Source organism: Lithobates pipiens, unplaced genomic scaffold (genome assembly GCF_037356315.1).
Source record: "Lithobates pipiens isolate NorthernLeopardFrog02 unplaced genomic scaffold, aLitPip1_a1.2 Scaffold_23, whole genome shotgun sequence".
NCBI lineage: Eukaryota > Metazoa > Chordata > Amphibia > Anura > Ranidae > Lithobates > Lithobates pipiens.
Window position 1 is genome coordinate 176,708,851 of NW_027507785.1, and position 17,262 is coordinate 176,726,112.

General features: G+C 39.6%; 1 protein-coding gene across 1 annotated transcript in view; it reads right to left on the minus strand.

Moving 5' to 3' along the window:
• Window positions 1–17,262, minus strand: part of PRG4 (proteoglycan 4) — a 181,296-nt gene that overhangs the window by 40,825 nt on the left and 123,209 nt on the right. Inside the window, exons 7-8 of the mRNA XM_077452652.1 lie at window positions 5,833–5,922; window positions 1,530–1,631 (exon numbers count right to left, since the gene is read on the minus strand). Of these exons, the coding sequence (XP_077308778.1) occupies window positions 1,530–1,631; window positions 5,833–5,922 (192 nt within the window). The remainder of the gene's footprint in view (window positions 1–1,529; window positions 1,632–5,832; window positions 5,923–17,262) is intronic.

Genomic DNA, 17,262 nt, shown 5'->3' on the forward strand with positions numbered 1-17,262 from the left:
TGCAAAATGGCACACAATGGCACACGGAGCTGCAAAAGGACACGGAGCTGCAGAAGGACACAGAGCTGCAGAAGGACACAGAGGCTGCAGAAGGACACAGAGGCTGCAGATTGGCACAGGGAGGCATGCACAGGACACAGGTAGGCTGCAATGGACACAGGGAGGTACACAGGGAGGTACACAGGGAGGTACACAGGGAGGTATGCAGCTGCAGATGGGTATTGTTGACCCTCTTTTCCACTCTTTTAAGCTGTAACAGTAGCTGCTGCATGTCTCATCTTCGGCTTATACACAAAATCAATACGTTTTCCCAGTTTTTTTGTGGTAAATTAGGGGCCTCGGCTTATATTCGGATCGACCTATACTCGAGTATATACGGTATTTGTTTTTCCCTTTTTTGAAAAATTACCTTTAAAAAAGTCTTTTAATAAATCCTTTGTACTGTCTACTTTCAAAAAAGGGGTCATTTGATGGGGGGACGGGGTGTTTGTACACCACACACTTTTCACATATTTATTTGTAAAAAAAATTAAAATCATTTATCATTTTCCTTCCACTTCAAAGTTATGTGCCACTTTGTGCTGGTCTATCACATCCCAAATCCCAATAAAATACATTTATGTTTTTGGCTGTAACATGACAAAGTGTGGAAAATTTCAAGGTGTATGAATACTTTTTCAAGGCACTGTATCTAATATTAGACAGGCTATTAATAAAGTGCTGGATGAGGAAAAAGCCTCCGTCCTAATGAGAAATTCTCACTTAATGTAACCAGTGTAATGGAGAACCACCATCCTTAATTTTATTCAGGCTGCCCTAAAAATCATGCATAGTCTGTGTCGGTAGCTGCCCAATAAGGCTAAGCATCCCACCAGACTAGCAGCCTGAGTAGCCCCCATAATAAATTCACAAATTCTGAGTTCTCTAATCAAGCACCTAAATGGCTCTATCTCAATTTGTTATAAGGTCAAGGTAGCTCTCCGATAATAAAAATCATAATAAAAAAGCGCAGCAACTTAATAAATGCACCCAACATCATTCACGGCACCACAGGTGGTGTGATCGGGGTAAAATAACAAACAATGTGTGTGCATATGCTCAAATTAAAATAAAATAAAAATGGTGTCTTCTCCATGTGCCAATGCCTTTTTATAGCTTCCTCTGCCTCCTGCATGCATTGCTCACATGTGATGTGGAATCAGTTTATTATTTTTGGGGGCTATATTGCCAATATGCTCCAAGACTTTCCATCTTAATGGCTTAATAGTCTTGCCAACATATAAAAGGTTGCATGGGCACTTGGCCACATATACCAATGATGATGAACACTCATTACCAAGTTCAATTGCAATGCATATAAAACACACAAAAAAAGAGCTTTATAAAGAGTTTAATATAAATGCCCTGCACATGTGCATTGCCATGTACAAACCCCAGATGATGCCTAGCTTTTATTAACATTACAGGCACACATCATTTTGTCAGTTGAAAAGTTTTACTTTCATTTCAACAGAATATCATGTTCTTACTTTCATCCTGTTCTGTTTCTTCTTCTGTGTTTTCAATAACCGTAGATGTCTTTGTTTTTTGGGGTTTATCATCTTCATCTTTGGGAGATGTTGGCAATCTCTCTGGTGAAGAAATGCAGTGGAAGAGTTCAAATATATATATTCCTTAATCTCATTAAAATGAATATATATATTTGGAAAACAGTCTTTACTTTATACCTATATGTATTCTTGATGTTTGTTTCATCACAAAGTCCAAGCATTTTTTTGCAAGCAAATTGCTACATACACAATTGAACTGCATACTATATATAAAAACAGTTTTATCTGCTAAAGGAACTATAGTTCTGTTCAGTCAGTAGCGTGATCTAGGTACCCCTGAAAGATACAGCAGCTATCTGATGGACTTCAGATTGGATTGCAACTAAGCAATACAATCTAAATCTTTTTAGCCATCTTTTAGTCTTTCCACTGACCACCAATTTAGGAAGGATATTTCTACCACTGACTATCAATGTAGATAGCATTTTTCCCCTCTGACCCTCAATGAAATGGTAATTTTTTCACCCTGAGCACCGAACTAAGGGGCATTCTTGCTTCCAGTGAACTTAAATGTTTGGGGTGACCTCTCTCATAATGTAATGTTGCCTCGCTTCCACTGACCAACAAAGAAAGGGGGGCCTTTCCCACTGACCACCAGCGTGAGGGGACCCTTTACTAACCACCAATAAAAGAAATAATGTCTTCACCCACCACCAAAGTTTGTCTGGGTTTCTTTTCTGGCCAGTATTGTTGTTTTATATTGTTTGCTCACTATATGAACCACATGTGACCACCACCAGATGTGCTCTGACCTCAGCTATTTGATCTCACATACTATGCTTGGTCCAAATATGCTTTTGGTATTCTTTCTGGACTGTGGGTGATGCTAGGATGTACCCACTCTTCATTCTTCCATCCAATGGTACACATCTCCCCCTTTTACTCCACTCAGCACCATGCAGGCAAATATATATATATATATATATATATATATATATATATATATATATATATATATAGTGCTTATCCTTTTAAAACTTTTTATTTATATGTCACAAAACAACAATGCAACACCCATATTTAATGGGTGCTAGATCACACTAAATATATCCAGCATTGTGTAATAGATATGGAGACCCCGTGTAATGTCATGCATCGATTACCGCACCTCCTCATTCTAATCGAGCATCATGACGTTATCCAATTCCTGCCCACAATCCAAACAAGGAAGTGCAGTAACCGATATATACATTACACAAGGTCTCCATATCTATTAGAGCCCCTGCAGCCACTGTCTCCTAATTGTCATCAATTAGACCACCTGTGTGGGTAAGCAAGGCCTAGCATGGATGTACTCTGTAGGAGTAGGAGTTTTAACATTTGTTTTAAACAATACCAATACTTTTTTGTAAAATAAAAAGTTTAGCAGTCTTGAACCTACAATCATATACAGTTGTGCTCATAAGTTTACATACTCTGGCAGAATTTATGATTTTTTGGCCATTTTTGAGAGAATATGAATGATAACACAAAAACATTTCTTTCACTCATGGTTAGTGTTTGGCTGAAACCATTTAGTATCAATCTTTTTAAATCCTAATTACAACAGAAACTACCCAATTGACCCTGATCAAAAGTTTACATAGCCTGATGATTTTGGCCTGATAACATACAAACAAGTTGACACAAAGGGGTTTGAATGTCTATTAAAGGTAACCATCCTCACCTGTGATCTGTTTGCTTGTAATTAGTGTGTGTGTGTGTATAAAAAATTTAACTTTTAATCAGGGTCATTTGGGTAGTTTCTGTTTCTGATTTAAAAAGAGTAAACACAGTTGATTGATAATAAATGGCTTCAGCCAAACACTAGCCACGAGTGAAACAAACGTTTTTGTGTTATCATTCATATTCTCTAAAAAATGGCCAAGAAATCACAAATTCTGCCAGGGTATGTAAACTTATGAGCACAAATGTATACTGGAGATAGAAACACTAACCATTACAATAACCTAGCAATTCTTCATTACTGTTGATTAATTTGAATATATAATTATAGCACTTAATAATATGAGGTTTCTAAGCCAGTCTCTTGAATATTTAAGAAGTGAGCATACCGCCAAACTATGCATAATATTAACATATATTTTGTATAATTTGTTCAATTAAGATCAAAAAAATATAAAAACTTAACAGTACATTTTATTTTAGAATACTACATGTTATTTTTTTAAGCATATACATTTATATTTATCATGATTGATATGAAGGTCTAGGCCAAAGAGCTGAGCACATATACTTGCATGCACATCTTTGTGAGTCCATTATGAGTTTGTGCTGAACACTGGCTGCTCGTCTCGTTTGGGGAATACCCACGTTTTCAGGGTGTTCGGCAGGTGTTTATCCTGCTGAATTCCCTGCAATGCACTGCACACTGTACAGTGCATTCTGCACCCTAAGCTTTTGCCCAATCAGGGTGGAGTAAAGGTTGGTTGTAAGGGAGCAGGGTTGGGAAGCAAAGTACCGATGAGTAATCAGCTGTCAATGGGCTTCCCGGGTCTGGTATGGATTTTAAGGGAACCCCCATGCCAAAATAAAAATAAAAACAGCTTGGGGTCCCCCCAGAATCCATACTAGACCCTTATCTGAGCATGCTGCCTGGAAGGTCAGGAAAGGGGGGGACGAGTGACCGCCCTTCCATTTCCTGAACTATATCAGGCCACATGCCCTCAATATAGGGGGGTGCTTTTTGACAATTCCTTTATTAAGAAATAAAAAAAAGTGTCCCCTGATGTACAGTAAATCCATCGTCAATCATATTTTTTAATAAAGGAATTGTCAAAAATTGTCTCTGTGTTTTAATAAATTTTTGACACTTTTTTGGTGAATGGATAGGGGTACTATGAACCCCATACTCATTCAAAGGTGGGGGGCTGGGATCGGGGGCCAATTGTTTAATTGCAACCGTAAGTCAATGTAAATGTGATATGACTTTTTTTTTTTTTTTTTACTTTAGATATTTCATTTTTGCTGCAGCATGTCCTATGCATGCTACAGATAGATCACAGGCAGACTAAGGTAACCTCCCAGGCACTATATTTAAAGGAATTTTACATTTTTATTGTTGCACTTTAACAGTTGAGTTTGAAAGGCTGCTGTGGGTTGGTGTAGTCTCTTTAAATCCAAACTTCAGGGAAAGACAGCAATAAATTCAAGGGAGAGTCTCTAAATTTCCACATGCTATCCAAAACAAACTTGCAAGTTTTTAGGTGCAATTATCTTGCATTTGAGATGCTTCTGAGATTCTTCTAAATTTCATAAGAACTGCTTTTTACTTCTTTCTGTCCCTTTTTCAACTGATATGGGCCTGTGTTGGCATTCTTTTGTTCCCTTTGAGCAGTCTTTGAATTCTCAAGTCTATGGGAATGCAAAACATACTTGAAGTAGGTCAAATGTAGTTGAGAAGAAGAACATCTAAAGTTCAAATACACCTCTTAATTGCTCCTGAGTGATTTCAGAAGCATCTCAAACGGATGCCATTGAAACAAACCAGGCCCTTAAAGGCAGTAATAAACACAAAAAACAAGAAGTTATATATTTCAGCTTATCAATCTTTAAATGTGTTGGCAGCACTCGTTTTTCTTTAGACCTTTCTTCCTTTCTTTTCACCTGGTGATCAGACTTTTCAACTCTTCTCTTAACAAACCAAACAGTCCAGCAAAAGTGACAGTTTGAGGGCTGAGACAAACCATTTAACACTGGTTACAATGGTGAATGTTTGGCTTTTATTCATTTATATTACAATGTTACAATGGTCAGCTTTTATTCATTTATCCCAAAAGGAAAGCAACTATTACTGTGACTGTTTAAAAAGTGTTAGGAGAAGTTCTGTTTTGATTCCTTAGCCATGTCAATCTAAATCTACTAGTGCATCCAACACTGCCCTCTCCCCAAATTGACAATACTGCTTTCCAAAGGTGTCTCTTGTTCCTCTATCAAGAGTGGAAGCACCCTAAGTCAGGAAGTGCGTTATTAGCCAGATCACTGAGTGAAATAAAGAAAAAAAATGAGTACAAAGAATGAAAAAAGTTAAAAAGATAGAACACTAATGCAGCCAACACATCTAAGAATTGGTAGCCTGCAATATATTAATTTGTTGGGGTTTAATACCGCATTAAGCTGCTTTTTCATTGGTTAGAAAAGAAGCACTAATGTAAACAAATACCCGTCCACACAAGCCCTAAAAATGATCTCTCCCTGTTTTTAAACCATATGAATCAACTACCTTTTGGAAGTGGATCTGGATCTTCAGGGTCATCACCATTTTTCACTTTGGGCTTTTTGGGTTTTCCATCTTTGTCATTTAGATCTGGCTCTAATAAAAACCATGTGTATTATTTTGGCATAGCTATTAGGTTTTTAAGATGTACAGTCAAATATATGATATCGCTGCATAAATACAAATAAAATATACTTTTCTTTTTATAACAACAGCTAATATAAACCTCACATAAACCATACAATTCAGGATTCTATAAGTTGAGCAACTACATTCAAGGTATTTTATTCTATTACCCAATGTTCTATAAGAAAAAAATATTTAAGATAAAAGTTTAAAAAAATACAAACTTTGCTCTAATATTTCAAGTTAAACAAATTACTTTATCTTTATGTGTCCCCCTTTATGTACCCACACTGTTTATACATTAATGTTTAAAAAATCTAAATAAAAATGTATTAAACTTTAAAAGCAAATGCAAATTTTATCTTCACACGTATGGGATTTTTGTCTGACCCCTTACCATCGTCAACTCTTTCCTTAGATGTTGGGCCTCTGGGTTCTTTTGGTTTGTCACGTTTATCATACGTTTTATTCTGATTTAGCTCTGAAATGAATTTGTAATACCTATCTAATAACATAGTAAGCATCCCCTTTATACTTACCTGAGTCGGATGCAGTGATGTGCATGAGAGTAGTGGCCCTCTCAGCTCTATTCCTCCTAACTTGTTCAGAGACAGAAGCGGGAGCTGTGCACTGTGTGTCAATGGACACACAGCGGAACTTGAGAATGAGACTGTACAAGTGCCCCCAGAGCAAGCAGCTTGCTCTGGGGGAACTCGGGGGGGGGGGGGGGGGGAGAGGAGCCAGGAACATCAGTGGGGCACCCAAGAAGAGGAGGCTGCTCTGAGCAAAACTGTTGCACAGGGCAGGTAAGTACACCATGTTTGTTCTTTTAATAAAAAAAAAATTGAGCATTTACAATCACCTTAAGCAATATTGACTCCATTGGGGGAGGAGGTTTGGGTTTGCTCAGGTGCAGGTAAGTATAACGTGTTAATTCTTTAAAACATAGAAGAAAAACAAAGGCGTACAATCTTTTTAATTTAGGCCATGAAGGGTAACACTTAAAATTGTTTTTCTAATTTATCTGATTAGAAAGGAATACAAATGGTAAACAAAAAAAGCTGTACTGTTTATATAGAACAATTATAAACACTAAGCAAAAATGTTTTGAAACTGAGACCTGTAAGTACACACCACATACAGCATGCATATGAGTGTGTTCCAGAATTTATTGAGTTATCTATAAATACTTTGCTGCATGAATGCAAAATATACTTTTTTTTCTATAACAGCAGGTAACTATAAAGCTTTTATACTTCTGTGACTTAGGATCTGACTTGTAAAACCCCAAGTCGCGTAGTAGCAGGACTTATTATTTTACCTCTCCATCCTTCAGGAATCTTTAACTGAATTAACCTCCCTGGCGATATGATTATTTCAGATTTTAGGTGCTGAAAGCGGCACAATTATTTTGCATGGAAATTTGGCATTGTATATTGTAGGCCTGTAATTCTTGGGAATAACTCACTTAAATCTGTCCAAACCAGAGTCTAGTAGACATCCCGGGGATGATAAAGTTTGAAAAATGAAATAAATTATAATATATAATATATAAATTATAATATAATAAATAACTATAAATAATTATACCAAATAATAATATAACAATAATAAAAATTATTCAATAATGTAATCAAATCAAAAACACTGAAATTTGCTCAGTTGCAGAATTGTCACTGTCATTACTTTTCAGTATTTGATGATGGATCTCCCCACAAATCACTATCACTCAATTCTGCGAGTGATTCTAATTTATTGTCACTGTTTTCTAGCTGGTCTAAAACCATTTTTGATGTAAAGGGACAGTTTTGGTTGCTATGGACAATCTCCAGTTTCAAGGTATAAAGAACAGTTTTTATATTATAAAACTGCATGCAGGACACTGGGCAGACCACTAGGGACAAAGGGGATGTGAAATAATTACATACAGCAATGTAATCTGTAAGATTACATTATACTGTATGTATACTGTGTGTTTCACTTTTTGAATTTGGCACCGTTCTCCATCCCCGTGCGTCGCAACGCTCGCAGGGAACGGAGCTCGGCTCTGTGATAGATCGTGCGGAGAACGCCTCACTCGTACAGCGGGGTGACATTGCTGGATCCAGGGGACAAGGTAAGTAACCTCTTCCTGGATTCAGCGATGCGGTCCTAAGTCTGGCTCGGGGTTACCACTAATGGTACAAAATTTTCACCCCGAGCCAGACTCTGGAATACCGCCAGGGGGGTTAATGCATGAAATACATAAATTGGACCTCTTATCTAACTTTAAAATACATTTTGAGAAATCATTATTGATGCCAAGCCATGTCCCTTCTAGGATGATGTCCTCTCTAGAACACTCCTTTCATTTTATCTGGCGTTTTGACTCCCTACCTTACTTGGGGACTCATATTACCCCAGATTTAAAGAGCTTATACAACCTTAATTATTATTATTAATATTATTCAGGATTTATATAGCGCCAACAGTTTGCACAGCGCTTTACAACATGAGGGCAGACAGTACACTTACAATACAAATCAATACAGGAGGGACCAGAGGGCCCTGCTCGTTAGAGCCTAATTATGGTCCTTTACTAACACTCATATTAAAGGATTTGCATAGTTGGAGGGGCCGCCTCCTGATTTGGTTTGGAAGAGTGAATGCCCTTAAAATAAATGTATTACCTAGAATAATTTATATTTTATATACAGTTCCTATAGCACTTCAACAATCCCTTTTTAAACAGGTACGGAGGACATTTTTGACCTTTTGTATGGGAGGAAAGACATCCCAGGTTAGCGTATGATACTCTACGGAGGCACAAATTAGAGGGTAGAATGGGACTTCTGGATGTAAATTTGTATTATAGAGCTATGACCCATAACTCTTTGAATAAACTCTGGGTGCCTTTAGAGAAGAAAATGGCGGGCAGGAACTTGGCAGGAGCCCCATGGATTCCGGCCAAGTCCAGGGACCTGTCGGAGTCATAATTACACATCTACACAAATTCAAAGGATGATTAAAGCAACGCATTATACTTCCATAAGCTTTTACGTTCAAGGGATGTCTTATACATTTTTGACTAGATGGTATCATACCCCAGCGCATCTGGCACAGATGTACCCAATGGTGGGTTGTGTTTCTGACACTTTTTAGATTTTGTTGCATGGTTAAAATTTTTACACAAACTTTACTTAAATTTTTTGCGCTGGATTTCACAATTTAGTATTTAATATATTGTTGTCTGGAAATGTAGGAAATTGCCACCTTTTTTCTTTTATTTATTTATTTATTTTTTAGGTTCCTGTTCGAATTGTTGGGTCCCTATAGGAACATTAAGATATGTATGTATATTCTAAACAATAAGAAAATGGACTTGGATAGGGTACGCAGTACCATCCATCCTTTCCCTTTTTGTTTGTCTGTTTGTTTATTTGTCCTTTTAACCACTTGCTTACTGGGCACTTAAACACCATTCTGCCCAGACCAATTTTCAGCTTTCGGTGCTCTCACAATTTGAATGACAATTACTCAGTCATGCAACACTGTACCCAAATGAATTTTTTGTCCTTTTTTTCCCACAAATAGAGCTTTCTTTTGGTGGTATTTGATCACCTCTGGGGTTTTTATTTTTTGCGCTATAAATGAAAAAAGACCGAAAATTTTGAAAAAAAACGCATATTTCTTTGTTTCTGTGACAAAATTATGCAAATTATTAATTTTTCTTCATAAATTTTGGTCACAATTTATACTGCTACATATCTTTGGTAAAAATAACCCAAATTAGTGGATATTATTTGGTCTTTGTGAAAGTTAGAGAGTCTACAAGCTGTGGTGCGAATCGCACAAAATTGATCACATCTGATGTACTGGTGGCCTATCTCGCTTCTTGTGACCCGAACAAGTCAGAAAAGTACAAATACCCCCCAAATGACCCCTTTTTGGAAAGTAGACATTCCAAGGTATTTAGTAAGAGGCATAGTGAGCTTTTTGATGTTGTCATTTTTTTCCCACAATTCTTTGCAAAATGAAGATTTTTCATTTTTTTTATTTTTCTCCACAAAATTGTCATTGTAATAGGTTATTTCTCTCACGTGGCATGTGTATACCACAAATGACACCCCCCAAAAAATTCTGCTACTCCTCCTGAATATTACAATACCACATGTGTGGGACTTTTTCACAGCCTGGCCACATAGAGAGGCCCAACATGCAGGGAGCGCCATCACGTGTTCTAGAAGCATAAATTACACATCTAACTTGTTGACTATTTATTACACTTTTGAAATACCAGGACAATGACACGTGACACTGATGACAGATGGCACTGATACGTGGCAATGATGACACTTATACGTGGCACTGATGACACGTGGCACTGATGACAGATGGCACTAATATGTGGCACTGATGACAGATGACACTAATATGTGGCACTGATGACAGATGACACTAATACGTGGCACTGATGGCACGTGGCACTAATACGTGGCACTGATGACACGTGGCACTAATACGTGGCACTAATACGTGCCACCGGTGACAGATGGCACTAATACGTGGCACCAATGACGCGTGACACTGATGACAGATGGCACTGATAAGTGGCATTGATGACACGTGACACTGACAACAGATGGCACGTGACACTGACAGGTGGCACTGATGACAAATGGCACTGATACATGGCACTGATGACAGATGGCACTATGTGGCACTGACACGTGGCACTGACGACACGTGGCACTGACGACACGTGGCACTGACGGCACGTGGCACTGGGGGCAGGTGGCACTGGGGTGGATGGCACTGGGGGCAGGTAGCACTGGGGTGGATGGCACTGGGGGCAGGTAGCACTGGGGTGGATGGCACTGGGGGCAGGTGGCACTGGGGCAGATGGCACTGGGGCAGATGGCACTGGGGCGGATGGCACTGGGGCGGATGGCACTGGGGCGGATGGCACTGCTGGGGGTGGATGGCACTGCTAGGGGAGGATGGCACTGCTAGGGGAGGATGGCACTTTATTTTATTTTTTTACTTTTTTTTCTTTCACAGGCAGAACGGCTGCCGCTGCAGCCGTTCATCTCTCCCCTCTCGCACTGTCTGTGCGAGGAAGGAGAGCGGCGCTGAGAGATGATCTCATATGTAAACATATGAGATCATCTCCCATTGGATACGCCGATCACGCTGTAAACGGCCGCTGTGATTGGCCGTTTACTAGCGATCTGTGTTTGCCTGTCCCCGGGGGACACGGCGAACACAGAACTTCCGCGATGCGCGCCCGCGGCGGCGCGCATTGCGGAAGTAAACATCACGCCGTCCAGGGACGGCAACCCGGACGAAGGCGCCTGCTCTACTGCCGTCATTCGGCCATAGGGCGGGCGCGAGGAGGTTAAAATTATACTTTATAAGAATAAATAAGATGTGTTTAAAAGTTGCTTAAAAAACTGGTGACCATTAATACGGGTTGTAAGTAGCTTTTACACTTCTGTGACTTAGGATCTGACTTGTAAAAGCCCAAGTCACCAAGTCGCAGGACGTGAAATGCAATGTATTTCTATGAGAGCCGTTCTTACTGACACTATCGCTGCAAATTCAGGAGCGGATTTTTCCATAGGAACTGGGTAAGGCAGAGTTCCAAATTTGAAACATGTTCTATTTCTAATGTCCGTCAGCTTTTTGGACAGCAAAGGTCCGATGGAGCCCACACACACGATCAAATCAGATTTTTTCCATCGGACCTTTGCTGTCGAAAAGTCAGTCGCCTGTACGCGGCATAAAGCTCACATTTTGTTATATTATGTACTATAATAAAATAAATGCTACATATGCGTTTAAGAAAATACAAACATTGCTCTCATGTTTCAGGGTAAACATCCCTCTTAGCCTTAGATAAATGTAGCCTAAATGTATATAAAGAATATAAGTAAATAAAATGACATAAAAATATATTCAACCTTCAAAATAAATGTAAGTTTACATTTGTAAGTTTACAAATGTAAGTTTCATTTTTACACCTTTGGGATTTTTGTCTGGCCTTTCAGCATCATCTCCCCTCTCCTTAGATGTTGGGCCTCTGGGTTCTTTGGGTTTGTCACCTTTATCATTAGGATTTCTCTGATTTGGCTCTGAAATTAATTTTCATTGTGTTAGCTTTCAGTGATGTGTGAGCACAACACTAATAGTTTTGTCACTCAAAACAACATACAGAAAAACTACAGAAGTTTTCATAATTTTATTTTATTTTCCATAATTATTTTTAATAATGGAAATTTTTAATAATAAAGGAATGCAGCACCCCCATTGCCAGGAATGCAGCACCCACATTTCCAGGAATGCAGCATCACCATTGCCAGGAATGCAGCCTCACCATTGCCATCAGAGCAGGTTGATTGATGCCCATCTGCAACCTTGGATGGGACAGGGAGGGGGCAGGACAAGTGCCAACAGATTATATACAGCAGAATCTGTTTTCTCAGCGACCTCTTTAATAAAACAGTCCCGCCTCCTATGATGGACAGAACAGTCGTCCAATGCCAGTGCAGGAGACAGGACTTCCTATTACAGAGGCCGCCGTGCAAACAGGAAATGTACTTGTATATATGCCAATCGTCCAACCTCCTCCATGTCACCTCCAAAGCAGCCAGCATGCATATATTGTGTGGCCCCTGGTGCTCGGGGGATCGTTAGGAGCCACAAAAGATATAAATGTCCAAATCACCAGGTGGCTCGTTCGAATCTGGAACGCAGGCCATGATTGGCCCGAGGGCCAGACTTTGGACATGCCTGCTCTAATGTTTCAGGGTAAACATGCCCCCCTTATCCTTATAAAGTGCCCCCTTTATGAACTCACAATGTGTCTATATAAATGTCTATAACAATATAGGTAAATAAAACAAAAAAATATATATATTCAACCTTCAAAACAAATGTAAATTTACATTTGTAAGTTTACAAATGTAAGTTTCATTTTTACACCTTTGGGATTTTTGTCTGGCCCTTCAGCATCATCTCCTCTCTCCTTAGATGTTGGGCCTCTGGGTTCTTTTGGTTTGTCACCTTTTTCATTAGGATTTCTCTGATTTGGCTCTGAAATTAATTTTCAGTGTGTTAGCTTTCAGTGATGTGAGCACAATACTAATAGTTTTGTCACTCAAAACAAGATACAGAAAAACTATAGAAGTTTTCATCATTTTATTTTATTTTTCATAATTATTTTTAATAATGGAAATTTTTAATAATAAAGGAATGCTGCACCCCCATTGCCAGGAATGCAGCACCCACATTGTCAGGAATGCAGCACCACCATTGCCAGGAATGCAGCCTCACCATTGCCATCAGAGCAGCTTGATTGATGCCCAACTGCAACCTTGGATGGGACAGGGAGGGGGCAGGACAAGCACCAACAGATTACATACAGCAGAATCTGTTTTCTCAGCGACCTCTTTAATAAAACAGTCCTGCCTCCTTTGATGGACAGAACAGTCATCCAATGGCAGTGCAGGAGTTAGGACTTCCTATTACAGAGGCCTCCGAGCAAACAGGAAATTCACTTGTATAGATGGCACTCGTCCCACCTCCTCTGTGTCCCCTCCAAAGCAGACAGCATGCATATCTTTTGTTGCCCCCTGCGCTCAGGGGATCATTAGGAGCCACAAAAGATATAAATGTCCAAATCACCAGATGGGTCATTCGAAACTGGAACGCAGGCCGTGATTTGCCCGAGGGCCAGACTTTGAACATGCCTGCTCTAATGTTTCAGGTTAAACATGCCCCCTTATCCTTATATAGTGCCCCCTTTATGAACTCACAATGTGTCTATATAAATGTATATAACAATATAGGTAAATAAAACAAAAATAAAAATATATTCAACCTTCAAAACAAATGTAAATTTACATTTGTAAGTTTACAAATGTAAGTTTCATTTTTACACCTTTGGGATTTTTGTCTGGCCCTTCAGCATCATCCCCTCTCTCCTTAGATGTTGGGCCTCTGGGTTCTTTCAGTTTGTCACCTTTATCATTAGGATTTCTCTGATTTGGCTCTGAAATAAATTGTCATTGTGTTAGCTTTCAGTGATGTGAGCACAACACTAATAGTTTTGTCACTCAAAACAAGATACAGAAAACTACAGAAGTTTTCATCATTTTATTTTATTTTTCATAATTATTTTTAATAATGGACATTTTTAATAATAAAGGAATGCAGCGCCCCCATTTCCAGGAATGCAGCACCCACATTGCCAGGAATGCAGCACCACCATTGCCAGGAATGCAGCCTCACCATTGCCATCAGAGCGGCTTGATTGATGCCCATCTGCAACCTTGGATGGGACAGGGAGGGGGCAGGACAAGCGCCAACAGATTACATACAACAGAATCTGTTTTCTCAGCGACCTCTTTAATAAAACAGTCCCGCCTTCTATGATGGACAGAACAGTCGTCCAATGGCAGTGCAGGAGACAGGACTTCCTATTACAGAGGTCTGTGAGCAAATAGGAAATTCACTTGTATATACGGCACTTGTCCCACCTCCTCCATGTCCCCTCCAAAGCAGCCAGCATGCATATCTTTTGTGGCCCTCGGCGCTCGGGGGATCGTTAGGAGCCACAAAAGATATAAATGTCCAAATCACCAGGTGGGTTGTTCGAAACTGGAATGCAGGCCGTGATTGGCCCGAGGGCCAGACTTTGGACATGCCTGCTCTAATGTTTCAGGGTAAACATACCTCCCTTATCCTTATATAGTGCCCCCTTTATGAACTCACAATGTGTCTATATAAATGTATATAACAATATAGGTAAATAAAACAAAATAAAAATATGTTCAACCTTAAAAACAAATGTAAATTTACATTTGTAAGTTTACAAATGTAAGTTTAATTTTTACACCTTTGGGATGTTTGTCTGGCCCTTCAGCATCATCTCCTCTTTCCTTAGATGTTGGACCTCTATTTTTTTTTTGTTTGTCATCATTATCATTAGGATCTCTCTGATTTAGCTCTGAAATACATTTTCAGCATATTCGTTTTCAGTGGTGTGATCACAACACTTATGCCCCGTACACATGATTGGATTTGGCGACAACAAATGTTGGATGTGAGCTTGTTGGCGGAAAGTCTGACCCTGTGTATGCTCCATCGAACATTTGTTGTCGGACTTTCTGGCAACAAATGTTGGCTAGTAGGTACCCAAATTTTCCGCCAACAAATGTTTTTTGTTATAGTTACATAGTTACATAGTTAGTCAGGTTGAAAAAAGACACAAGTCCATCCAGTTCAACCAAAAAAAAAAAAAATATATATATATATATATATATATAATAAATATACCAGCCCATATACCCAATTCTATACCCACAGTTGATCCAGAGGAAGGAAAAAAACCCCAGCAGAGCATGATCCAATTTGCTAAAGCAGGGGGAAAAATTCCTTCCTGATCCCCCGAGTGGCAATCGGATTTTCCCCGGATCAACTTTATCTATAAATTTTAGTACCCAGTTATATTACGTACACTTAGGAAATAATCCAGGCCTTTCTTAAAGCAATCCACTGAGCTGGCCATAACCACCTCTGCAGGGAGTCTATTCCACATTTTCACAGCTCTTACTGTGAAGAAACCTTTCCGTATTTGGAGATGAAATCTCTTCTCGTCTAGATGTAAAGAGTGCCCCCTTGTCCTCTTTGTTGACTGTAAAGTGAATAACTCGACACCAAGTTCCCTATATAGACCCCTTATATATTTGTACATGTTGATCAAATCCCCCCTTAATCTCCTCTTATCAAGAGTGAATAAATTCAGTTCCTCTAATCTTTCCTCATAGCTGAGTTGCTCCATGCCTCTTATCAGTTTGGTTGCCCTTCTCTGCACTTTCTCCAGTTCCCCGATATCCTTTTTGAGAACTGGTGCCCAAAACTGAACGGCATATTCCAGATGAGGTCTTACTAATGATTTGAACAGGGGCAAAATGATATCTCTCTCTCTGGAGTACATACCTCTCTTAATACAGGAAAGGACTTTGCTCGCTTTGGAAACCACAGCTTGGCATTGCATGCTATTATTGAGCTTATGCTCTACCAAAACCCCCAGATCCTTCTCCACTATGGATTCCCCCAGTTGTACTCCCCCTAGCGTGTATGATGCATGCATATTCTTAGCCACCAAGTGCATAACCTTACATTTCTCAACATTAAACCTCATCTGCCACATAGTCGCCCAATTAGACAGCGCATTGAGGTCGGTTTGTAAATTGGTGACATCCTGTAAGGACGTTATTGCACTGCATAGCTTGGTGTCATCTGCAAAGACGGAAATGTTACTCTTGATCCCAGACCCAATATCATTTATAAAGATATTAAAAAGCAAGGGTCCCAGCACTGAACCTTGGGGTACACCACTCATAACCTTAGACCATTCAGAGTAAGAATCATTAACCACTACTCTCTGAATTCTGTCTTTTAGCCAGTTTTCTATCCATCTACAAACTGATGTTTCCAAACCTGTAGACTTTACCTTACACATGAGCCGTGTGTGCGGAACTGTATTGAACGCTTTTGCAAAATCCAAATATATCACGTCCACCACCACCCCTCTGTCCAAGGTTTTACTTGCCACCTCATAGTTGTCTGACAACTCCTGTCTTTCGTGAATCCATGCTGTCTGTTGCTCAAAATATTTTTTTCCTGCAAGAACTCGTCTATGTGGTCTTTTATTAATCCCTCCAGTATCTTCAGACTTTCTGATCGTATGTACACAAGTCAGTTGGACAAATGTCCACGCTTGCTCGGAATCAAGTATGAGCCAGAGATATAACTAGCGTTCGTAATGGAGACACAAAAATCCACGGTTTTGTTGTCGGAAAGTACGATCGTGTGTGGCATAAGTCCAGGCAAAAACTAACTCTAAATCTACTCTCTGCTACATTCTAAACCTAATTTATCTAACCCTGTAAAGCGAAAATCATTGTACTTACCTATTCTGCAGCCGATCCAGTCTAGTTTCCAGCGGTGGATGCTGTATGCAGGAGAGGACCGACAACGGCTGTGAAATGGCTGGGAGCTGAGGTCATCCATAGACTTACTATGGGGCTTCCGTTATTGCCTGTTTTCCCTGCACCCGCCTCCACACTGAAGCCGCTGCTACAGCTGATGCTGGGGCCTGACTGGATCGGCTGCAGGATTGGTACCGTAAGTACAGAGATTTTTGCTTTACAGGGTTTGATAGATTAGGTTTAGAATTTGGCATAGAGCAGGTTTAGCAACAGCTAGGTTTTTCCTGAACTTCCACTTTAAGGTAAACAACCTGCTACATGCATCTCCCCCCCA